This window comes from Carcharodon carcharias, chromosome 4, assembly GCF_017639515.1.
Source record: "Carcharodon carcharias isolate sCarCar2 chromosome 4, sCarCar2.pri, whole genome shotgun sequence".
Taxonomy (NCBI): Eukaryota; Metazoa; Chordata; class Chondrichthyes; order Lamniformes; family Lamnidae; genus Carcharodon; species Carcharodon carcharias.
The window spans coordinates 161,533,355-161,560,403 of NC_054470.1; the positions used below are offsets into that span (position 1 = coordinate 161,533,355).

The 27,049-nt window shown below is 41.9% G+C and overlaps 1 protein-coding gene across 2 annotated transcripts in view; it reads right to left on the bottom strand.

Annotated features, from left to right (window-relative positions):
• The window catches only part of tbca (tubulin cofactor a), a 91,985-nt gene extending 65,154 nt beyond the window's left edge, over positions 1-26,831 (bottom strand). The window contains exons 1-2 of one of the 2 annotated variants that reach the window (XM_041186829.1): positions 26,700-26,831; positions 11,226-11,383 (exon numbers count right to left, since the gene is read on the bottom strand). In XM_041186829.1, coding sequence (XP_041042763.1) covers positions 11,226-11,326 — 101 coding nt within the window. In that variant the 5' untranslated portion in view covers positions 11,327-11,383; positions 26,700-26,831. The remainder of the gene's footprint in view (positions 1-11,225; positions 11,384-26,699) is intronic. The other variant, XM_041186830.1, reaches the window with a different exon arrangement.
• Between the last annotated feature and the right edge of the window lie 218 nt (positions 26,832-27,049).

Below are 27,049 nucleotides of genomic sequence, written 5' to 3' on the forward strand. Positions count from 1 at the left end.
TACATTTGAAAAAAAAACCAAGCAGTATCAGAAAGCTGCAAAACCTGTGAAACCATACGGTACCGTAGGACCATCTTCAGGAAAGTGGAGAAAATGTGTTTTATTCTGTGGGGCCTTTTTCATAAAGGTGCAGGGTAAAGAAAGATGTCATTCGATGGAACAGGAATATATGTTTTGAATATGAATTTTCATTAAAATTATTTTTATAATGATAAAATATAACAATGTTTGTAGGTGCAAGATTAATATCTAATGGATGAACGAAACAGTCTAAAACAAGTGAACGGTGCCCTCAAGTAGAGTGCATACCTCCACCACACTGTGCTAACTCAAGATATCACAATTATACAGCTTTCCCTTGAGGCTTTTCTCTGCCTGATTCACGCTTTATATCTGCAAAGCTGATTTTTTTTAATTATTAAAGGGTTTCCACCTCACCGAGGAGGCTTCAAGCCAATCCACATCCAACAACCTGCTCCAAAAACACTGCTCAAATTTTGATAGCTGTGACAAATTCCACCACAGCAGCTGTGACAATCTTCGACATTCTAAAACAGTCATTCTAAATAAAACAACCCACAACATTCTTTAAAAAAAAGTCAATTTGCCCCATCTCCCAGTGTTAACAGATCGTTTAAAAAAAATTCCAGGATCGTCAAAAACTAGTCAGTTCTTCCTTGGGCCATACACTACCTGTGTACCAAGCTTTGTTGAAATCCAGCAATTAACTTTTGAGATATATTGTTTACAGACGAACAGACTAACAAACAGGGGCAAAAACATTACCTCCACTCAGCCTGGCTACAACCAGCTTTGCTTTTCATTCTTGACCTCAGTTATACCTTCCTACCTGCTCAGCAAGTTTCTTAATTCTCTTCTTCCTCTGGAAACATATCTAATTGTGTCCAGAACCCATTCATATTATTTGATTCAAACTCTGTGGGAGGGAGTTATTAAACAGACAGACAAGTGCATACATAATGGAATTCTTGCCCTGAAAATATAGAAGTTCCTCATAAATTAGCTCAACTTTAAAGTCCAACTTGGAGAAATATTAAATTCACAAGAACGTAAGAAATAGGAGGAATAGATTATATGGCCTGTCAAGCCTGCTCTGCCATTCAACACAACCATGGCTGATCTAGGGCTTCAACTCCATTTTCCTGCCTGCTCCCCATATTACAATTCCCAAAGAAACCAAAATTATTTGTTTTGTTTTAAATGTTCCACTATCCTTTAGATGATGACCAGCACAGCGCTTGTGCTAACTTTCAAAGCATTATAATCTCAAAAATGTTTTATGACATGCATATACTGAAAGCTTCCCAAATTCAAAAATCGAATAAAATCATGGCCTCAAAGCAGACAGCTTTAATAACTTTTAGCCTTTGGTCACGAACAACAGGTTTAAAAGTGTCACTTGCTATTATTTCAGCAAAACAATATATATTTAAAGGTAAAACCTTTCTAAACCTATTTCAAGTATGGTCAATTTTATTTGTTCATTGAATGTGGGCATCGCTGGCAGAGCCAGCATTTATTAGCTATCTCAAATTGTCCTTGAAGTGGTGGTGGTGAGTCACTTGCTTGAATCGTTGCTGTCCTTGTGTTGGTGTAGGTAACCCACTGTGCAATTAGGGAGGGAGTTCCAGGATTTTGGCCCAGTGACAATGAAGCAACAGTAATATATTTCCAGGTCTGCGTGATTTGTGACTTGGGGGGAAACTTGCAGGTAGTGGTATTCCCATGTGTCTGCTGCCCTTGGCCTCCGAGGTGGTAAAGATCATGGGTCTAAGGTGCTGCTGAAGCAGTCTTGCTGAGTTGCTGCAATGCACATTGTATATGGTACACACTGCAGCCACTGTGTGCCAGTGGAGGAGGGAGTGAATGCATAAGGCAGTAGATGGGGTGTCAATTAAGCAATCTTTGTCCTGGATGATGTCAAGCTGCAAGAGTGTTGTTGAAGCTGCACTCATCCAGGTAAGCGTAGAGCATTCCATCACACTCCTAGCTTGTGTCTTGTAGATGGTGGACAAGTATTGGAGAGGCGGAAGGGGGGGGCTACACAACACAGAATTCCCTTCCTCTGAACAATATTACATATCTGGTCCAGTTAAGTTTCTGGTAAATAGTAACCCCCAGGATGTTAATGGTGGAGGATTCAGCGAAAGTAATGCTGCTGAATGTCAAGCACAGAAAGTTAGATTCTCTTTTGTTCGAGATCATTGCCTGACACTTGTGCGGCACAAATGGTACTTGCCACTATTCAGCCCAAGCCTGAATGTTGTCCAGCTCTTGCTGCATATGGTTCCATCAGGTTCACTAATATTCTTTAGGTAAGGTAATCTGCCATCCTTACCAGGTCTGGCCCACATGTGGCTCTTAACAGAGTGAACAGAATGTTCAGCACCATTTGCAACTCCTCAAATACTGAAGCAGTCCATGTCCAAATGCAGCAAGACCTGGACAATATCCAGGCTTGGGCTGATGAGTGGCAAGTAACATTCGCACCATACAATATCTGCTTCAATATCTGAGGAGTTATGAGTGGGACTGGGCAGTGCACAATCTTCAGAACATCCCCAGTCCTGACCTAATGATGCAAGGAATGTCATTGATGAAACAGCTGAATGTGGTTAAGGTTACCACACTGCCCTGAGGAATACCTGCACAGATGTCCTGGGGCTGAGATGATTGACCTCCAACAGTCAAAACTATCTTCCTTTGCGATAGGTATGACTCCAACCAGTGTAGCATACCACCACACCCCACCCCCCCGCACCGAATCCCACTGACTTCAGTTTTGCTAGGGCTCCTCAATGCCACAGTTGATCAATTGCTGCCATGATGCCAAGGGCAGCCACTTTTACCTTACCTCTGGAACTTAGCTCTTTTGTCCATATTTGGGATTGTTTATTGGGATGATTGAGGAGACGGTGTTAATATATTCCTACATTATTTTGATGCAAATCAGTTTCAAGGCTTTCCTCACTAGGGAGTGATGTCTCAAAAAGATGCTGTCATCAGCATAACTCAAGTCTATTAACTATGCATTATGCTCTTATGGATACTTGAATGGGCTTTTTTTTAAATGGCCGATCAATGTGAATTAATTTCAATTCAAACTGAAGTTTTCCAAAGCTCCAATCATTAGACGAGTAATCCAGAGGCTCAGCCTAATGCTCTGGGGACATGGGTTCAATTCTCACTATGGCAGCTGGTGGAATTTGAATTAAATTAATAAATCTGGAATATAAAGTTAGACATAGTAATGGTGACCATGAAACTATCAATTGTTGTAAAAATCCATCAGGTTCACTAATATTCTTTAGATAAGATAATCTGCCATCCTTACCAGGTCTGGCCCACATGTGGCTCTTAACAGAGTGAACAGAATGTTCAGCACCACTTGCAACTCCTCAAATACTGAAACAGTCCATGTCTAAATGTAGCAAGACCTGGACAATATCAGGCTTGGGCTGATGAGTGGCAAGTAACATTCGCACCATACAAGTGAAAGGCAATTACCATCTCCAACAAGAGAGAATCCAACCATCACCCCTTGATGTTCAATGGCACTACCATCTCTAAATCCCCCACTATCAACATCCTGGGGGGGAGGGGGGGTTACCATTGACCAGAATCTGAACTGGTCAATATAAATACTGTGGCCACAAGAGCAGATCAGAGGCTAGGAATCGTGCGACGAGTAACTCACCTCCTGATTCCCCAAAGCCTGTCCACCACCTACAAGGCACAAGTCAAGAGTGTGATGGAATAATCCTCACTTGCCTGGATGAGTGCAGCTCCAACAACACACAAGGAGCTTGACACTGTACAGGACAAAGCTGCCCGCTTGATTGGCACCACATCCACAAACATTCACTCCCTCCACCAACAACGCAAAGTAGCAGCAGTGTGTACCATGTACAAGATGCACTGCAGGAATTCACCAAGGCTCCTTAGACAGAACCTTCCAAACCCACGGCCACTACCACCTAGAAGGACAAGGGCAGCAGATACATGGGAACACCACCACCTGCAAGTTCCTCGCCAAGTCACTCACCATCCTGACTTGGAAATATATCGCCATTCCTTCACTGTTGCTGGGTCAAAATCTTGGAACTCCCTTCCTAACAGCACTGTGGGTGTACCTACACCACATGGCCTGCAGCGGTTCATGATGGCAGTTCACCACCATCTTCTCAAAGGCAACTAGGGATGAGCAATAAATGCTGGCCCAGCCAGTGAAGCCCACATCCTATGAATGAATAAAAAAAACTACCCTCTGTAATGGCCTAGTAATCTATTCAATGGCAATTAGGGATGGGTAACAAATGCCAGCCTTACTAGTGACACCCATAACCCATGAAAGAGTAAAGAAAAAAAAACTCGCATTTGCTTGGATGGATGGAACCACAACACCCAAATAGCTTTACACCATCCAGAAGAGAAGAATTCACATGATCAGTATCAAACACCAGACTAAATAAACATGAGCAAATATTTTAAAAATCCATGCACAATGTTCCCAAACTTGGAATGTGTCTCATTTACTCGAGGAAAAATTCCATAAAGTATATTTCAAAGACAATCGACTTCACAGTACCTTCCTATTAAAACCAGGTCAGTTGTTTTCTTCGTACGGCATTTCAAATGTCCCAGCAACAAAAGAACCATTGCATATTTAATTCATCTCTATAAACTTCAATTCTGTTTTGAACCAGATTTTTTTTTAAACTCTTTCACGTGGGCATCGCTGGCTATGCATTTATTGTTCATCCCTAATTGCGCTTGTTCGGAGGCATTTAAGAGTCAACCACATTGCTGATGATTCTGGAGTCACATGTAGGCCAGGCCAGGTAAGGACCGCAGATTTCCTTCCTTGTAGTAAATCTTTTTAAGCTTTTAGACTTTTAATTCCAGATTTTATTGAATTCAAATTCAAACCCGGGTCTCTGGCACACTAGTCCAGTGACAATGCCACTATGCCACCTGCATTCAGCATTTTTGGTAAAGATCATTACACATACTTCAGCCTCAACCATTCACCATATTTATTATCAACTCAGATTGGGATAGAGAGTCACATATCTAAATTTGCCAATGACACAAAGATAGGCGGCATTGTAATCTATGCAGTTGGAAACAAAACCTATAAATGCATCTTTGTAATTTAAGTTAATGGGTAAAACTGTGGCAAATGAATTTCTATGTAGACAAACGTGAGGGCATCCTAAAAAAGGGCAAAATAGAGTACTTTCCAAATGGAGAAAAGCTAAAAGCAATAGAGGCCCGGGTATATGAATCTTAAAATGTCATGACCAGATATAGAAAATAATCAAAAAGGTTAAGGCCTTTATGTCTAGAAGTCTAGAATAACCAGGTTAGAAATTGTGCTTCAGCTATACAAAGTCTTGATGAGGCCACACCTGGAGTAATGTGAGCAGTTCGGAGAACCCCACTTTAGGAAGGATATAATGGCCTTGGAGAGGGTGCATTGCAAGTTTACCAGCATGACACCTTGACCCCAAGGGTTAAATTATCAGGAGAGATTACACAAACTAGCATATACCTTAAAATTTTGACAGTTGGGGGTGATTTGATTACAGTTTTCAAGAAATTAAGGGGAACAGATGCAGTAGATAAAGAGAAACTATTCCTGTTGGTAGGGGGGTCTGGGATCAAGGCCTTAGTCTAAAAATTAGAGCCAGACTTTTCAGGAGTGAAATTAGGAAACACCTCTACACACAAAAAGTGGTAAGGATTTGGATTTCCCTTCCATAAACAGTTATTGATGCTAGATCAATTTGTTCATTTTAAATTAGAGTTTGATAGGTTTTGTGATCCAAAGATATTAAACGATATGGGGCAAAGGCAAGTACATGGAGTTAGGTCCCAGATGAGCCATAATCTCACAGCAGTGGAATATGTTCGAGGGGCTAAACGGCCTACTCCTATTCCTTTGCTCCTATCAAACACACATATACTGGTCTCCATCTTTATTGAGGATGAGAATATTCATGGAGTCTGGTCATGAGATTGCAGATTGAGGCGGTATACGGTTCTGCACAGCATCTAGTCAGTGCCTAGTTTTGAACTGCTAGATCTAATCCTAATATATCTCACTGAGCACATTGTAGTGCTGCACAACACATTAGAGAATATCCTCAGTGTGAAGACAGAATATAGTTTCCACAGGGACTGGAGAAAAAAATAAATCTTATTTCTTCCCGTAACACTAGAAATGGCAAAGGGTTCTTTGCTATTAATCAATACCTTCTCCCCATTGGTATATAATGAAAGGTTCTTTCATAGTCAAGGCTCAGATGTGTAATTATGGTATGCCAACAACATTTAAATATGAGTGTTAAAAGAATGTTACAGATAAACTAAAAGGATTGCACTGTGAATTGTTTTAGGCTTATTCTAATCTACTGATGTCAGTTTGGTTTAATCAACACTAAACTATCAGCCTAAATTAGCACCACACTGACAGTTTTTTTAGCCTTGTGTATACACTATAGATTCTAAAACCTGTGCAGATCACTATGAACCGGTTCCAACCATACCCAATCAAGACATAACTAATGTTGCTTCAGACAATTTTAAAAATTAATTTATAGGCAGCTCATGATTGATAAAATTTAAAATTTTGATTTCAATTCCTTTAATTTATATGGCAATCGTGCATTTCGTGATCATTGCACTGGCTTGTCAATCACAACATCCATTAAAAGTCACATGAAAAAAAGCAAAAATACTGCACAGATGTGAAATATGAACATAAATTTAGCCCTCGTTGATACTATTAATGCAGTCAAATGAAATTGCACTCCATTATCAGATATACCTGCTACATATGAAGCATTTCACTTGAGCTGGATGACCTACCATGGGATTTACCAAATGGCAGAACATGACAACTTGCATCATCAGTATATTATTCATCTATTTGGTGAATGCCACCATTTTTTAAAAATCATTTATAAACTTATCAACATGGCTTAATAGAAATTAGTGACAGAGTCATTTATGACACACATTCAGCCCAACAAGTCCATATTAGAGTTGCTTAAGAACAAAAAGGAATGTGACTATCTTTCTACTTGGAAAACAGTGGCAGAACCAGACAGAGTCAGCATGGATTTATGAAAGGGAAACCGTGCCTGACAAATCTACTGGAATTTTTCGAGGATGTAACTAATAGAGTTGATGAGGGGGAGCCAGTGGATGTGGTTTATTTGGACTTTCAGAAGGCTTTCAACAAAGTCCCACATAAGAGATTGGCGTGTAAAATTAAAGGGCATGGGATTGGGGGTAGTGTATTGAGATGGATAGAAAACTGGTTGGCATGACAGGAAACAAAGAATAGGAATAAACGGGTCTTTTTCGGAATGGCAGGCAGTGACTAGTGGGGTACTGCAGGGATCAATGCTGGGACCCCAGTTATTCACAATATATATTAATGATTTAGATGAGGAAATTAAATGTAATATCTCCAAATTTGCAGATGACACAAAGCTGGGTGGGAGGCCGAGCTGTGAGGAGGATGCAGAGATGCTTCAGTGTGATTTCGACAAGCTGAGTGAGTGGGCAAATGCATGGCAGATGCAGTATAATGTGGATGAACGTGAGGTTATCCATTTTGGTAGCAAAAACAGGAAGGCAGATTATCTGAATGGCTATAAATTGAGAGAAGGGAATGTGCAACAACACCTGGGTGTCCTTGTATACCAGTCGTTGAAGATAAGCATGCAGATGCAGCAGGCAGTAAAGAAGGCAAATGGTATGTTGACCTTCATAGCCAGAGGATTCGAGTACAGGAACAGCTGCAATTGTACAGGGCCTTGGTGAGACAACACCTGGAATAGTGTGTGCAGTTTTGGTCTTCTTATCTGAGGAAGGATGTACTTGCTATAGAGGGAGTGCAGCGAAGGTTTACCCGACTGATTCCTGGGATGGCGGGACTGACATGAGGAGAGACTGAGTTGATTGGGATTATATTCGCTGGAGTTCAGAAGAATGAGAGGGGGATCCTATAAAATTCTAACAGGACTAGACAGGGTAGATGCGGGAAGGATGTTCCCAATGGTGGGGATGTCCAGAACCGGGGTCACAGTCTGAGGATATGGGGTGGACCATTTAGGACTGAGATGAGGATAAATTTCTTCACTCAGAGAGTGGTGAGCCTGTGGAATTCATTACCACAGAAAGTAGTTGAGACCAAAATATTGTATGCTTTCAAGAAGGAGTTAGATAAAGCTCTTGGGGCGAAAGGGGTCAAAGGGTATGGGGAGAAAGCGGGAGCAGGCTATTGAGTTGGATGATCAGCCATGATCATAACGAATGGCAGAGCAGGCTCGAAGGCCTACTCCTGCTCCTAGTTTATATGTTTATTAACTATCTGCATGTCTCCCACTTCAATTGTTTTTATCTGTCTTTATATTAATCTTCAATCTTTCCTTCAAACCTTTTCCATGAATGGCTCTTACATGCTCTTACACCTTCACCTCAATCTCACTGTTTCTTACTTTCCAAGTCTGTTCTTCCTTCTGTACATCTCCCACTCGCTGTATGCGTCACAGTGTTTCTTTCCCTTTGAATGCCTTTTCTCCTTCTCAAGCCTCCCACAGACTTTTCTTTTAAATGTCTCCTTCTCCTGTACACTTAACACTTTTTTCTTTCACCTCCCCTCTAAGGCCTGGAAGCAAAGAGGTTCAGTCCCATTGATAGCAGCAGCAACGATTCCATAACTTTCTTCCTTGGTATTAAGTGTAACTGTTAGAAGGCTGCCTCCATCAGAAACATTTCAGTCTAAGTACAGGCTAGAAAAACAGTCCAATCCCCATCAACATTATCAAATTTTCCTGAAACACCAGTTTGCCAGCCTAGTTTTATATTTTTCTGGTAAAATTGGAAGATGCACTTGCGAGAGAATGCAGGGCAGCTGGTGCTTATATCAATCCTGGTCTTGGTCCCAGTAAGTCCTTTACTGAAACACTGAAAGGGAACTTTTCGAGTTTAAAAGACAATATGCGAGGGCTATAGAAACCAGGGAGGCAGAGCATGGGAGTATAGCAGTAGTTAAAAAAAATGCCTTTATAGTTCAAAGACATTTTAAACTCTGTTCTCATGAGAGTTCTTCCTACAATTTCACAGGTACTTTTAAAAAGCTGAAAATTTGGAAACTATATAAACAAAAACTGCTTACGTACAACTATGTTAATCATTTTTAAAATAGTGTTAGCTCTACTCAATATCACAAATTCCCACATTATAGTGTTCTCTAGGTTAACTAAAACTTGTCAGTTTTTCTGACACAATGAGTTACCTTCATCTACCAATCTGGATGTTAATCTGCATGCGCTTCCATAGAGATGTTAACAAAAAAGGCTATTTGCATGGCAAATAGTTATGTTCAGCAAATGTTCTAGACCAGGGGCATCCAGCCTTTTTGCATGAGGGGCCACATTTCAATTTTTCCCTCACGAGGCTGGGGGAAAATTTTGGAAAGATAAAGCATTAGAAATTTATCTGTATCAGCTTACTTTCTCGTCACAATATTGAACATTGATTTAGTGAGATATCTAGCATTGTAGTCACTAAACCAAGGTGGTAGGCGATTCCTAAATGACCCAACACTGCTAAAACTATTGGAAAAACTCAGCAGGTCTGACAGCATCTGCGGAGAGGGATACAGTTAACGTTTTGAGTCTGTCAACTGTATCCATCTCCGCAGATGCTGTCAGACCTGTTGAGTTTTCCAGGTATTTTTATTTTTGTTCTAGATTTCCAGCATCTGTAGTATTTTGCTTTTATCTGCTAAAACAATTGCCCATCACACATTTGAATCACCTCTCATTTACTTATGCATGCACAACTCAGCATGGTGGCTTTCTGGGGACATATCAGATCAACTCCTCCCCAAAGCACATAATGAGACTCTGGAATTCCCTCCCTAAACCTCTCTGTCTTTTTTAAATAGCATTATCAAGGTGTTAATCAGGAAAAATATAAACAAAATGGTCACAGGAGCCCAAATGGTGATAAATTTCATGGTATAAATGTGTTGAAACAATTCTATTAATAACAGTGACTTGTCCTCCATCTTTCCCAAGGCATTAGTCACTAATTTTGCACCATGTATTCAGGTTTTCAAAGATGTGCAAAAACAGACTACATTTTTCTGCTACGTTGAAATCAGAGTCAAAGGAAATTTAGACACCGAGTGCAACAAAAAGGGCAAGAATCCAGGTATCACCCATGTTTTTTTCAAACCAACATCAGTAAAACTTCATCAAGACTCTTATGCTACCATATTTTGCACAATAGAGCACTCACTCATTCTTTGAAAATCATGGCATTCACATATTTCCAAGAAGTACAAAAATAATTCCCTTGAAGGCTCAAAGTTAAAGACATGGCAATGTGTGGATCCAACTCTTGCAGACCAGGAAGATTTTACGTTCAAGTGTTGACTGGCTAACCTTAGCTCAGGTGGAAGCACATGTGCTATAATTGGCCTTTTACTCCTGACTTAGTGGAGTGAAAGAAGAATTCATTCTGCACCTGATCACCATTCAGTGACCTTTATTGGAAAGTGCACAGCAGACAATAGGATTGGACTTGGCTGCAAGATTCTCGATGGCTGAATACTATGTCACCATTCACGATCTGTACAGAAAATCTTAGAGAGCACTATCAGCTTTTTGACTGTTCCCATCCCCCACCAGCAGACAACTTCTCCCTTGCAGCTTCTTTCCCACCACCATCCCCCAACTACCTGGGAGGCAGCCTCTTCCCCACCCTCCCCACACCCAGGCAGGCAGCTTCTTCCCCATCCTCCCCACAGCCTGGCAGGCAGCTTCTCCCTTGCAGCTTCTTCCCCACCCAACCTCCCAACAGTCAGTCTCTCTCTTGAAACCTCTTCCACCACCCCCCACCAATCCAAACAGGCAGCCTCTCCCCACCCACCCTCCACCTGAGCAGGCAGCCTCTCCCTCACAGCCTCACTCCTCCTCTGCCTACTTCCTGCCTCTGTTCAACTGTTCAGGTTTCAAGCTGAGTATCGTCACTCACCTACCCACTACTACTCACTGCTCCTTCAATCACAGGCTGTTTCTCCACACCCCCCCCACCCCCCCCCCCCCCCTTTGCTATTGATAGGCACCTGTGCGCCTTTTGGAGAGCAACTCCTTGCAGAATCTATCACTTCCACTTACCTGTATTTTGAACTCTGGTCTGCAAGCCAGATATAAACCCTTGGCAGACCAGACTCTAGCTGTATGTTGGAAAATCCTGGGTTACACAATTCAAATGTCATAAACTGTTTCTTCTTCTTTCAGGTACTGCCTGAACAGTTGTGTATCTTCAGCATTTTCTGGAGATGAAAGATGAGTTCAGAACAGATGTAAATGGCAACAGCAGAATCAATACCAGCTCTCCAAGAAAATGGCAGCAGTAGTTATGATCTGAAGTTACTGAGCTCTGTGTTGAGGCCAGAAGGTTGCAAAGTACAAAAATCAAAGATGAGGTCACCAGGTGGTATGGGGCAAGTATTGAGCAGGGCACCAGGAGAACTCCCCCGCTTTCTCAGGATAATGGCATGGGACCTTTTACAACCATCAATGGGATGGCTTCGGTTTTGGATCCCATCCAAAAGTTTGGCACCTCAGAACATAGCATTCCTTCAGTGCTGCAGCATCAGCCTAGATTTTGTGGTCAAGTCTAAGGTCAGCTCACACTTCCAAGATTCTCCTGGGCAGAAGTACACCAACTTCATCCCTTTTTTCAGTTACTATCTGAGGCTAAACCAGACCGTTCACAACCTTGGCTTCCTAACTGTCCTGAAATGAACTTCCAATCACATATACACACCATCACCAAGGCTGCCTACTTCCACCTTCGAAACATGCCCCATCTTCAACCATGCCTCAGGTGAACTCCAAGGAAGTGAGGGTGGCAGTAGAGAACTGGGGTATTGCAAATATTGGACATCCGTTTAAAAAAGGGGAGTGGGATAAACTTGACAACTGCAGATCAGATGCCTAATGTTGGTGATGGGGAAAATAAGAGACAATAAACCAGGTCAGAATTAATCAGTATTTGGAAAAGAACGGGCTAATAAATGAAACACACCATATCTTTGTTGAAGACAAATTGTGTTTGACTAATTTGATCGAGTTCTTTGAAGTAATCGAGAGGGTTGATGATGGTACTGCAGTTAATGTTGCATATACATCAAATGCCTTTTAAAAGCCCAAAGTACCATATAATAGACTTAACAGCAAAATTAAAACCCATGGAATTAAAAGGGGTAGTGACAGCATGAATACAAAATTGGCTAGGGTCAGTGTTCCCCACAAGGTGTGCGCATGCATAGTTGTGCACCCACCTACAAGGTACTGCAGAGACTGGTCACGGTTGTCCTGTTTAAGATAATTTGTATGTGCAAAAAAATTCAAAGGCACTACACATTGAAACAAATAGGTCACACTAAGGAACAGAAGAACAAAGAGCAGTATTGAATGATAAAAACAAAATACTGCGGATGCTAGAAACATGAAATAAAAATAGAAACTGCTGGAAAAACTCAACAGATCTGGTGGCATCTGTGGAGAGAGAAATAGTGTCAACATTGAGTCCTTATGACTCTTCTTCAGAGCTAAAGAAAAGTAGAAATGCGATGGATTTTATAATGTTTAAGAAGGGGTGGCGTGAGATAGAAGGCAAGGGATAGGTGACAGCTAAGGAGTGAGTAACAAAGATGTCATGGACAAAAGACAAAGGGAGTGTTAATGATAGTAGTAAAAAGTAAAGAAGATGCTGATAGTGGCATAAAGGTAAAATAACAGAAGGTGTTAATAGCAGAACCAGGGTCAGCGCTCTGAAAAGCAAAACATAAAGTGACAGATGACTCTGTGGGGAGTGCGGGGAAAAAGGGGGCTGTTCAGGGAAAAAGGATAAATAAAATGAATAAATAAATGCATAAAATTTATAACTAAAATAAATAAAAATTGGAGGTCAAAAAAGGGGTCAAGAGGGGGGAGACAGTTCATGGTCTGAAGTTGTTCAACTCAATGTTATGTCCAGAAGGCTGTAAGGTGCCCAAATCAGAAGATGAGGTGCTGTTCCTCCAGTTTGCACTGGGCTTCACAGGAACAGACATGCGAGCATGGAGGGCAGAATGGTGTGTTGAATTGGCAAAGGACAGGAAGGTCAGGGTCATGCTTGCAGACTAAGCAAAGGTGTTCTGAAAAGTGGTCACCCAGTCTGTATTTAGACTCCCCAAGGTAGAGGAGACTGCATTGGGAGCAGCGAAAACAGTGGTGTTAAATGGTTATTTTTCAATCTGGAGGGAAGTGGTGTTCCCCATCAGTCAATATTTTAGGACTAGTGCTCTTTTTGATATATATTAGTGACCTGAAAATGGGCATAGAGGCCATAATTTTCAAAGTTCCCAGGCGACACAAAACTCAAATGTAATAATGACAGGATAGCAACACACTAGTAGGGCATAGACAAGAAGGACACATACACGGCAGATAAAATTTAATGTAGAAAAGTGTGAAGGGATTCATTTTAGAAAGAATAATGAGGAGAGGCAACATGAACTAAATGATATAATTTTTAAAGGGGATCAGGAACAGGGAAACCTGGAGGTATATATACACTCCCTTTGAAGATGGCAGGATAAGCTAAGAAGGTTGTTAAAAAGGCATATGAATCTTTGGCAAAAACAGAATTACCTGGAAAAACTCAACAGGTCTGGCAGCATCGGCGGAGAAGAAAAGAGTTGACGTTTCGAGTCCTCATGACCCTTCGACAGAACTTGAGTTCGAGTCCAGGAAAGCGCTGAAATATAAGCTGGTTTAAGGTGTGTGTGTGGGGGGCAGAGAGATAGAGAGACAGAGAGGTGGAGGGGGGGGTGTGGTTGTAGGGACAAACAAGCAGTGATAGAAGCAGATCATCAAAAGATGTCAACGACAATAGTACAATAGAACACATAGGTGTTAAAGTTAAAGTTGGTGATATTATCTAAACAAATGTGCTAATTAAGAATGGATGGTAGGGCACTCAAGGTATAGCTCTAGTGGGGTTTTTTTTTTAATGGAAATAGGTGGGAAAAGGAAAATCTTTATAATTTATTGGAAAAAAAAGGAAGGGGGAAACAGAAAGGGGGTGGGGATGGGGGAGGGAGCTCATGACCTAAAGTTGTTGAATTCAATATTCAGTCCGGAAGGCTGTAAAGTCCCTAGTCGGAAGATGAGGTGTTGTTCCTCCAGTTTGCTTTGTTAACAGTGGAATGGAATACAAAACCAAGGAAGTTATGCTAAAGTTTTGTAAAATACCTGCTGGGCTCAGCTTTCCTAAAAGCCACACTTTAGTAAAGATGTCAAGGTCTCAGAAAGGGTGTAGAAAGTCCTGGAAAATGTTCACAATTTGACCAATAAGTAAAAAGTTACATTCATGCCAGAGAATCTAACCATTGCTCCTTGACGTTCAACGGCATTACCATCACTAAATTCCCCACCAGCAACATCCTGGGGATTACCACTGACCAGAGACTTAACTAGACTGAGCATACAAATGTAAGAATAAGTCAGAGGCTGGGAACATTGCAGCAAGTAACTCCCCAAAGTCTATCCACCATCTACAAGGTACAAGAGGTGTGATGCAATACTCTCCACTTGCCTAGATGAATGCGGCTCCAACAACATGAAGCTCAATACCAACCAGAACAAAGCAGCCCACTTTATTGGCACTTCATTAACTACCCTAGCATTCACTTCCTCCATCACTGGCAGAAGCGTGAACCATCTACAAGATGCATTGCAGATACTTGCCAAGCTTTCTTCAATTGCACCTTCAAAACCCTGCAACTTCTACCACCTAGAATGACAAGGGCAGCAGGTACAAGGGAACACCACCACCTGCAAGGTCTTCTCCAAGCTAGACACCATCCTACTTGGAACTATATTGTCTTTTCTCCACTATCACTGGGTCAAAATCCTGGAACTCCTTAACAGCAGTGTGGTGTGCCCACACCACATGAACTGCAGTTTTTCAAGAGGGCTGCTCACCATCACCTTCTCAAGGGAATTAGGGAAGGGCAATAAATGCTCGCCCTGCCAGCATCACTTGCATCGCGTGAAAGAATATTTTAAAAATTAGTAGAATGTGTTATGACCATAGCAGGTGTTAATTGTTGAGCGAGCCAAATCCCAGAGGGAAACTTGGCTTACGGGACATACTCTTTTTTTTCTATATTCTGAAAACAAGAAGAAAATGTACTGATCTCAGCAGCAAGAAGTCCAGGTCCAGTATCACTTTTGGGGTTTTAAAAATTAAAAGTAAAAGCTTTATTAACAAGAGGAAAAGAAAACTTAGGCACACAAGATTACAGTTACACAGTTAAAATTAAGTTTTACAAAACATTCCTCCAAAACACCCCCTACTTGGTCAGCCTCACATGTAAACACCTTCCAGGCAACACTCCCTTATAGATAAAAGCAAAATACTGCAGATGCTGGAAATATGAAATAAAAACAGAAAATGCTGGAAATATGAAATACAAACAGAGAATGCTGAAAATATGAAATACAAACAGAGAATGCTGAAAATATGAAATACAAACAGAGAATGCTGAAAATATGAAATAAAAACAGAAAATGCTGGAAAACCTCAGCAGGTCTGACAGTATCTCTGGAGAGAGAAACAGTTAACATTTTGAGTCTGCACTACTCTTCTGAAGAAGTCGTGCAGACTTGAAACATTAACTGTTTCTCTCTCCACAAATGCTGTCAGACCTGCTGAGTTTTTCCAGCATTTTCTGTTTTTACTCCCTTATAGATGTTTAACTATAAAAATCCAGTAATATTACCCAAGGCAAACTGCTGAAGCTTTAATAAAAGCATACCATAAGACCTCTCAAACTCTCTTCCATTCTGCTGTGGAAATCCAAGATTTCAAAACAAGACTACTCTTTGCAGCCCAAGACATTTCTGGTTTGACTGGATGGCTGATTCAAACTGCATCTTCTCCTAGCCTAGAGCTGTCTCCAGGAGAGCTTCATCACATAGCGAACAAGCAACAGCCAAACCCCAAATTCTCCAGTAACTCTGAAATACCTTTCATCTCAGGTTTCATTTTTCTCACACCTCTTTGAGAAGCCCATGGCCCTATATAATGACTTCATCATCACTACCCTTCATTGGTTAGCTTTGTCTTCTAGAATGTCGCTGAGAAACTGCAAGTGGTATGAGTACATTACCATTAAATCGTTATTAAATCATTACCAGGGCATCACTGCAGGAGTTCCTCAGAGTAATGTCCTAGGCCCAGCCATCTTCAGCTGCTTCATCAATGACCTTCCTTTCATCAGAAGGTCTGAAGTGGGGACATTCGTTAATGATTGCACAATGTTCAGCACCATTTGTGACTCCTCGGATACTGAAGCAGTCCATGTCCAAAGGCAGCAAAGACCTGGACAATATCCAGGTTTAAATACAAAGAACTGTGGATGCTGGAAATCCAAAACAAAAACAGAATTACCTGGAAAAACTCAGCAGGTCTGGCAGCATCGGCGGAGAAGAAAAGAGTTGACGTTTTGAGTCCTCATGACCCTTCCACAGAACTGAGCGAATATAAGGAGAGGGGTGAAATATAAGCTGGTTTAAGGTGGGTGGGTGGAGGGGGGGGGGAAAGAGAGAGAGAGAGAGAGCGCGAGCGAGCAAGAGAGAGAGAAGTTGGGGGGTGGTGTGGTTGTAGGGACAAGCAAGCAGTGAAAGGAGCAGATAAGCAAAAGATGTCACAGACAAAAGAACAAAAGAATACAGAGGTGTTGAAGGTAGTGATATTATCTAAACGAATGTGCTAATTAAGGATGGATGGTAGAGCACTCAAGGTACAGCTCTAGTGGGGGCGGGGTGGAAAGACTAGCAGGGCATAAAAGATTTAAAAATAATGGAAATAGGTGGGAAAAGAAAAATCTATATAAGTTATTGGAAAAAAACAAAAGGAAGGGGGAAGAAACAGAAAGGGGATGGGGATGGAGGAGGGAGTTCAAGATTTAAAGTTGTTGAATTCAATATTCAGTCCGGAAGGCTGTAAAGTGCCTAGTCGGAAGATGAGGTGCTGTTCCTCCAGTTTGCACTTTACAGCCTTCCGGACTGAATATTGAATTCAACAACTTTAGATCTTGAACTCCCTCCTCCATCCCCACCCCCTTTCTGTTTCTTCCCCCTTCCTTTTGTTTTTTCCAATAATTTATATAGATTTTTCTTTTCTCACCTATTTCCATTATTTTTAAATCTTTTATGCCCCGCTAGTCTTTCCACCCCGCCCCCACTAGAGCTGTACTTTGAGTGCCCTACCATCCATTCTTAATTAGCACATTCGTTTAGATAATATCACTACCTTCAAAATCTCTGTGTTCTTTTGTCTGTGACATCTTTTGCTTATCTACTCCTATCACTGCTTGCTTGTCCCTACAACCACACCACCGCACCCACCTTAAACCAGCTTATATTTCACCCCTCTCCTTATATTCACTCAGTTCTGTGGAAGGGTCATGAGGACTCGAGACGTCAACTCTTTTCTTCTCCACCGATGCTGCCAGACCTGCTGAGTTTTCTGTTTTTGTTTTGAATATCCAGGCTTGGGCTGACGAGTGGCAAGTAATATTCGTGCCACACAAGTGTCAGGCAATTACCATCTCCAACAAGAGAGAATCTAACAATCGCCTCTTGACATTCAATGGCATTACCATCACTGAATCCCCCATTATCAACATCCTGGGGGTAACCATTGACCAGAAACTGAATTTGACTAGCCATGTAAATACTGTGGCTACAAGAGCAGGTCAGAAGCTAGGAATCCTGTGACGAGTAACACACCTCCTGACTCCCTAAAGCCTGTCCACCATCTACAAGGCACAAGTCAGAAGTGTGATGAAATACTCCCGACTTGCCTGGATGAGTGCAGCTCCTACAACACTGAAGAAGCTAGACATCGTCCAGGACAAAGCAGCCCGCTTGATTGGCACCACATCCACTAACATTCACTCCAGGAATTCACCAAGGCTCCTTAGGCAGCACCTTCCAACCCACGACCACTACCATCTAGAAGGATAAGGGCAGCAGAAAGATGGGAACACCAGCACCTGGAAGTTCTCCTCCAAGTCACTCACCACCCTGACTTGGAAATATATTGCTGTTCCTTCACTGTCACTGGCTCAAAATCCTAGAACTCCCTCCATACAGCACTGTAGGTGTACCTACACCACATGGACTGCAGTGGTTCAAGAAGGCAGCTCACCACCTCCTTCTCAAAGGCAATAAATGCTGGCCCAGCCAGCGAGGCCTACATCCCATGAATGAATAATAAAAAAAACAGTGCACGACACGGCAATGACATAAACTCTTATCACTTTCTTAGCCATTCAAAATTAACATTCTAGTCACACTCCAGCCACCGAAATATTATGAATGTGGTACTGCTATTCTCCAGAAACAGATCATCCTGCTCCAACCTGTAACACTTAATAATTGTTAGCTATACATTCTCAGTAATCAGGAAAAGGTGTTATATATCTTACATTATCACCACAAAAAAGACTTGCACTCATATAGCACCTTTCACAACCTCAGGACGTCCTGAAGCATTTTACAATCAATTAAGTATTTTCTTTCCAAGTGTAGGCTGCCGATTTGCACACAGCACCCACCCACGAGTTGCAATGTGATAATGACCAGATGATCTGTTTTCGTGGTGTTGATTGAGGGATGAATATTGGCTAGGACACCAGGTTTAACTTCTCTGCTCCTCAAAATAGTGGCTTGGATCTTGTACATTCACCTGAGAGGGTAGACAGGGCATTGGTTTAAAGTTCCATTTGAAAGATGACACCTCCAGCAGTGTACTCCCTTAGCACTACAATAAAGTTTCAACCTAGTTATTTGTGAAGTCCTGGAGTGGGACTAAAACCCATGACCTTCTGACTCAGGCAACTGAGCTAGAGCTGACAGTTCCTGGAAAACTCACAGCATCAACCGATCACAGAACTACTGCACAAGATTCACTTTTTAAACAAAAACAAACTTTGTTGTATATAAGAATTAAACAAAGCAAACACTATTAACAAGACGCTATAGTTTATAACCACATATACCATCAACTAAGTTTTACTTTTTGCTTCACAACCCCCCTCCCCACCAAGAATTCCCTTATATGTTACAATAATCTTAAAGGTGCATTCACTTCCCTAGAGACCAACCCAAAGGTATGCCACCAACCCTCTGGAATTCGGTTTAATTCTCTTCAGTGTTCCAGCTATCCTCCAAGGCAAGATTCTATGAGGGGTCTTCCATTAGCTTTTTGGCTACGTGATCCTCTATCTTTTCTTTACAGGCCCTGGGACTGTGGATGCCTCAGCTCTTTATTCACAATATCGGCAGATATTCAACAGCCTTCACACAGCTTTCCAAGCTAACTCTGTTGACTGCTTTCTGCCACAAGGCTCTGCGAGGACAACTGTTGATTTCTTCCACTCGCTGCAAACTAGAGCGATATTTTCCAGCTGCTTATCCCTCACAATGTCCAAACTGAGATTGAGCCCCACCTGCTTTCCACACGGTGAATGAAGAAGTTAGTATTTTCTCTACTTAATGGGCTGGTCAAAGTATCATCTACTGTGGGGCTCCCTTAATCTGCAAGGTGCAGTCTGCATCACAGCAAAGCTGCAACTGCCTCTGTCTGTGCCCCAAGTTGAACTGTTTGTCTCTGTCAGCAAACACATTCACATTAATTAAACAAAAGAACCTTCTAACCAAGGCACTGCCCTGAATCGCTATCACTATGGCCAATGTACATACTTTGGCTTAGTTCAAAGACAATTGCAAATTCATTACTTTACCTTCAATACAACTCTTAGGTTCTGCAACCCATATGAATAATTTCTACCTCTAATGGAGTTTATTGACACTCTTTCTCAAAATTTCTAACTTATAGCTTATTTTATGGAGATAACGATAGGCTTTACCACAAGGTCCAGAAACGGGTCACACATTGTTTTAAGTATTTTTTTTCACCATCAACTCTGACCTTAAAAAATAACCTGCGTTTAATTTACAAGTATAATAAAATCCAAGCTTTTTTAATTGCATTTACTTCAGGGTTGTTACCAGTTTCTCAATCAAGATTTTCCATTTAACACTTTACTTGCTAAAACTAAAAGTTATATTCTTAAACATATAAACCATGAATCAGCTTTTCACAACACTGTGCAGTCCAACTCTCAAGTCTCACCCTGTAGCACTTATTTCATTTATCTCTGTGATGTGATGTGCACCTAGGGCTAATGGGAGAGTTGGCTGATTACCCCTTTCAATGACTCCCCATTGGTCAACTGGATATCTACCTTCATACTTCAGCATTGAGTTCCTGATTGAGACTGAAACATGCTAAGCTCAATCAACTAGGATGCTGGTCAACCAGACTTTCAAATTGTCTAGTTAAACTTCCAGAAAATAATTATCAACTCATGCACTCTAACATTAAGCAAGACATTCTCTTACACTAATCACAATTCTTATACATCTTTCATTTCTACCAGTCCTAGAAGGCCCGTCTTCAGTTACTGTAGCATTTCAAATTTACAACCTTTTTTTTTAAACCTGAAATCAAAATCAGTGAAAAAAATAAAAAAGGCTTGCATTTAAATAGCACTTTTCACAACCACGGGATATCTCAAAGCGCTTTACAGCAATGAAGTACTTTTTGAAATGTAGTCACTGTTGTAATGTAGGAAACGTGGCAGTCAATATGCACACAGCAAACTCCTAAAAATAGCAAATGTGATAATCTTTATATTCCGCAGTTGAGGTTACCACTGGACAATCCCGATCTCAGGGTGGGACCCAGCTTGATAGGTACTGACTTTTATTTGTTTGTTTAGATACGTGGAGCGGGGCTATTGAACAGAGTCACCAGAGTCAAATAACGAACTTTTAACAAAAGCATAAAACATTTATTAAACAAGAAAAGATGAAATGTATTACAATACTTCTTCACCCACAACTATACCCTTACAGATATATACAGATTTGAATGGGTAGCACAATTTACAAAAACTATCTTATGCTCTAGTGTTCACAGTAAGTACACAGTCCATGTAAACCAATTGGTGACGTGTAGTCAGGCACACCACACTCTGAAACCAAGTAACAGATGCCACCTCAAAAAGATATGATTCTCTCCTCAACTCCCCCAGACGCCTGTCACATTGTGAGCCAATCAGCCTCACTGAACTCCATCTTTCACACGCTTTGGAATCTTCTTCCAAACCAGTACTTTCTTTCAGACGCCTTCTGCAAGGGTTCACACCTCCAGGGTTTGAACTCTCCTTCCGATGTTCCTCTCCCCGGGTCACCACATGTATTCAAGCTTTCTTCCACGCACTCTCTCACCGACTCAGCTATCATCAGTACACCACTGCTCCACATGCCCATAGCAAATATTACAGGCCTCCAGTTCTCTGCTTGGACCCTTTGGCCTCTTGCAAGCTGTTTTCTTTTAAGCTTGAAGCCTTTCTCTGCCCCTCACTTTTAACTTCACTTAACAGGACCTTTTCCAGCTTCCTGTCCTTCCTTTGGCTAGAATGTCTGCTTGGGACTTTTTCCTGTTCCACTCCCCTGGACTTTGTCCCCTGGACTTTGGGATCTTTTCTTTAGCTTGGGACTGGCTGTGTCCCCTTTGCTCCAGTCTCTCCAGGCAGCTACTTTCAAAACCAACTGAACTCAAACAACTTCCAAATCAAACTGCTGTTTCTAGTTTATTGTGTGTGTGTCTGTGGGAGGGAACTGCCTCTCTGGACCCCTGCTGCTAAACAACAGCCCAGTTTCCCTACTCTTGTTTGTTTAACTTAGCTGCAACAGTCATAAAACTTCTGTTAGAAAAGAAGGCACCTTTTAAAGTTAAACTAAAACTCAATTTGACTTTTTCTTAACACAGATACAGACATACAAATTAAACTTAAACATTAAAGTTAAAACTCATTCCAACACCTAAAAATACAACTTACTTAAACTATCCCTATTTCCTAACATAATGACCAGTTACTTTTTTTGTGATGTTGATTTGGCCAGATATCAGTGATAACTCAGATAAAAACAAAAAACTGCGGATGCTGGAAATCCAAAACAAAAACAGAATTACCTGGAAAAACTCAGCAGGTCTGGCAGCATCGGCGGAGAAGAAAAGAGTTGACGTTTCGAGTCCTCATGACCCTTCAACAGAACTGATCTTTCTTTAAAGGAGAGGGAAATATAAGCTGGTTTAAGGTTGGGGGGGGGTGGGGAAGAAGTGAAGGGGGATGGTGTTAGGATAGGAGCAGATCTTTTGTCACAGACAAAAGAACAAAAGAACACAGGTGTTGAAGTTGGTGATAATATCTAAACGAATGTGCTAATTAACAATGGATGGTAGGGCACTCAAGGTATAGCTCTAGTGGGGTTGGGGGAGCATAAAAGATTTAAAAATAATGGAAATAGGTGAGAAAAGAAAAATCTATATAAATTATTGGAAAAGGAAAAAAAAACAAAAGGAAGGGGGAAGAATCAGAAAGGGTGTGGGGATGGAGGAGGGAGCTCAAGACCTAAAGTTGTTGAATTCAATATTCAGTCCGGAAGGCTGTAAAGTGCCTAGGCGGAAGATGAGGTGCTGTTCCTCCAGTTTGCGTTGGAACAATGCAGCAGGCCAAGGACAGACATGTGGGCAAGAGAGCAGGGTGGAGTGTTAAAATGGCAAGCGACAGGGAGGTTTGGGTCATTCTTGCGGACAGACCGCAGGTGTTCTGCAAAGCGGTCGCCCGGTTTACGTTTGGTCTCTCCAATGTAGAGGAGACCGCATTGGGAGCAATGAATACAGTAGACTAAGTTGGGGGAAATGCAAGTGAAATGCTGCTTCACTTGAAAGGAGTGTTTGGGCCCTTGGACGGTGAGGAGAGAGGAAGTGAAGGGGCAGGTGTTACATCTTTTGCGTGGGCATGGGGAGGTGCCATAGGTGGGGGTTGAGGAGTAGGGGATGTTGGAGGAGTGGACCAGGGTGTCCCGGAGGGAACGACCCCTACAGAATGCCAACAAGGGGGAGTGAAGGGAAGATGTGTTTGGTGGTGGCATCATGCTGGAGTTGGCGGAAATGGCGGAGGATCATCCTTTGAATGTGGAGGCTGGTGGGGTGATAAGTGAGGACAAGGGGGACCCTATCATGTTTCTGGGAGGGAGGAGAAGGCGTGAGGGCGGATGCGCGGGAGATGGGCCAGACATGGTTGAGGGCCCTGTCAACGACCGTGGGTGGAAAACCTTTGTTAAGGAAGAAGGAGGACATGTCAGAGGAACTGTTTTTGAAGGTAGCATCATTGGAACAGATGCAACGGAGGCGAATGAACTGAGAGAATGGGATGGAGTCCTTACAGGAAATGGGGTGTGAGGAGCTGTAGTCGAGGTAGCTGTGGGAGTCAGTGATAACTCCCTTGTTATCATTCGAAATTGTGCCATGCGGTCTCTTACATCCACCTGCACAGGTAGATGAGACCGTGGTTTAATGTTTCATCCGAAATACGGCACCTCAGACAGTGCAGCAATCCCTCAGTAACGCAATGGAGTTTAAGTGTGGATTTTTGGGCTCAAATCCTGGAGTAGGGCTTGAGCCCAGAATCTGGGACTCAAAGCAAGAGTACTACCAACTACCATGGCTAACAAAGTGAAAAACAAAACCTAATTTCACAATACATTGGACCTAACTCAAGAAAATAAAGCCATTGCCGTCCTAAAACATAATACCAATTTTTCAGTGCTTATTTCTCTCTGCCAACTATGATGGTTTTTTAAATTATTTAAATGCACTGAAAAATCAGTGTACTTTTGTTCTTCCTTAAAAATTTGGATCAAAATAAGATTTAATCGTTATTTGGTACAAAATGATGAACTAAGTCAAGTGGACCATTGCCCACTGATCTCAGGTATTGGGGCTCATTGCCCATTTGAAGGCATGTGGATAGAGATCTCCTTTTGAATTTGCAACATTTTTTTTTATTTCCCTGGAATTACCTCTCTGTGAAAGGCAGGAAAACTCTTCATCATGCTTGTAGGTTCATTGTAATCATTGTCATTGGTTTTCTCCAGGTTCCTACCTCTGCTGCTCATCCTGGGCTACATAGCTTTTCTTTAGTCTTGTGACTTACAACACTTCCACATACTAGCATTGAACCCTCTAGTCCCTTATTATTAATTCAGCTTTCTGGTAACATTACCTTTCCTCTGTTGTTAGACAACCCAATTCTACCTTTCATTAGAAGATTACGTTTATATTTGTTGTTTCAATCCGAGAAATTTTAATAGCTTATTTGGTCTGTGACTGAAATTTATCCCACTTTAGCTGTCACCAATTGTTGCTTTGTTCTTTCAACACCTGTGTTTGGGCAAGACAATAGATTCCAGCCACTGGCTGGGCCAGCATTTATTGCCCATTCCTAATTGCCCTTGAGAAGGTGGTGTGCTGCCTTCTTGAACCGCTGCAGTCCATATATTGTCACAATACCCACAGTGCTGTTAGGAAGGGAGTTCCAGGATTTTGACCCAGCGACAGTGAAGGAACAGCGTTTTAGTTCCAAGTCAGGATGGCGTGTGACTTGGAAGGGAATTTATATAGCACCTGTAATATAACAAAATGTCCCAAGGAGTTTCATTAGGGCAAAATTTGACAATAAACCACAGAATGCGATTTTAGAACAGATGGCCAAAGTTTCAAAAAGGTAGGTTTTAAGATACATCTTAAAATCAGGAAAGGTAGAGAAGCAGGAAAGTTTAAGGAGGGAGTTCCAGAGTTTAGGGCCTTGGTAACTGAAGATACGGCCATCAATGGTGGAATGATTAAAATCAGGGATATGCTCAAGATGCCAAAATTAGAGCAGTACAGAAATCTCAGCAAGCTAGGGAGCTGGAGGAGATCATAGATTGGGAGGGCAAGTCCATGGAAGAATTTGAAAACAAGAATGAGAATTTTAAAATCTAGACATTATTTAACCTTGATCCAATTTAGGTCAGCCGAGGAGAGGAATGACAGGTGGACGGAATTTGGTATGAAATAGGGCACGGGCAGAGGTTTGGATGACCACAAGTTTACAACGGGTAGAATATGGGATGCCAGCCAGGGATGCATTAAAATAGTTAGGTCTAGAGGGTTTCAGCAGCAGATAACCTGAGGCAACAGCAGAATGGGGTGATATTAGAGGTGGAAAAAGCTGATCTTAGCACGGTTGGAAGCACACGTCAGGGTCAAATATGACATCACGGTTGTGAACAGGCTGTTCAGCCTCAGACATTTGCCAGGGAGGGGGATGGAATTGGGGACCAGGAATCAGACAATGGCTTTGGTCTTCCCAATATTTAGTTGGAAGAATTGTTTACTAATCCAGTACTGCGTGTCAGGCAAGCAGTCTGACAATTTAGAGACAGTGGTGGGGTTGAGAGATGTACTGTTGATGTAAGGCTAGGTGTTGTCAGCATACATGTGGAAACTGATGCTACATTTTCAGATGATACCAAGGGGGCTTCATGTCATTAAAAAATATCAGGGGACCAAGAATAGATCCTTTGGGGATAACAGGGGTAAAAGTGCAGGATGGAAAGAGAAGACAAGTCTCATCTGAACCAAAACATGCATTATTGAACTCTACTGATTTGGCGAAATTGTCTAAGTCTGAGGTTGGCATGCTGAAACTGTACAGTACTCTGATCAAGGTTCAGTTCTGACATCAACAATAACAAAATGAAAAGAAAGCCACAAGATTGAACATTAACTTAAAAGAAAATATTCATCTCTTATTTTCAAAGGAGACAAATAAGAGGGAATATGAACAAGTTAATCCTAAGGGCTATTTCAAGATATATCACAAACGCAATGCAAAAGGTCAAAGGTACAAACTAATAAAAGCTTGAGGATTGATATAAGGAAGAGCATCCATAAACAAAGCATTAATAACCACCCAGAAACAAGCATTGTAAAGGGAAAAGCCCTGCAGGCACTGAAGTCACAATTTGTTACCACAATAAAGCTATCATACATTTGTTATGAGAAAATAAACTAGCTTTGCCCAACAGATTCCCACAGCTATCTTGGTTTCAATTTTAGAATCTAGTTGTTTCAGATGTCTGCCCTGAGTTCTCCTTTGTGAAAGGACTCTGCAGTTGAAATTGAAAGATGACAATGTTGGAATGTTACTGCCCATTGCCTTTGGTGTGAACTCCTTCAAAACCCAAGCCAACTTGCTCGTGTAGCATTTGTACCAAAAACAGTGTCAGTAATATCTGCTCAATCCTTGGGTTTAATCTACCATCCATCTACAACAGCTCTTTAAATTCCATCAAAGCCAAGTGGGGCCTTGACACTGTCGTCCTTCAATCACAAAAGCCCAATAACGAAATTTCGCCCCAAAATAAATAGCGGCTGAAGTGAGTCAGCAACTTTTGAGCTGGGGGCGAAGGGCGGGGGGAACCTCCGTCCAGTCTGGGCCTCGACCAGCGGCAGCAGCCTGGCCGCTCGGGGGGGCCATGTAATGAGGTGCAGCTCAGCGCTCGAGCCAGCCACACGACCCAGGAGCCGTTATCTCCTTCCTGCTGAGTTACATTTCCACTCACCGCTTCACCACCCCGGTTTTGATTTTTATCTGTCGAGTTCTGGGATCCGCCATGCTTGTGTTCCTAGAGGAAACGGTGCAAAATGTAACCGGAAATCGCGCGCCTCACATTCAACTGTCGCCACCGGGAGAGAGCGGCGCGCATGCGCGCATAGTGCTCTCGACCACCTAGCTCCAGGTGCCATCAACATTCTACAATGTTATAAAAACAAAAAACTGCGGATGCTGGAAATCCAAAACAAAAGCAGAATTACCTGGAAAAACTCAGCAGGTCTGGCAGCATCGGCGGGGAAGAAAAGAGTTGACGTTTCGAGTCCTCATGACCCTTCCATAGAACTGATTTTTCTTTAC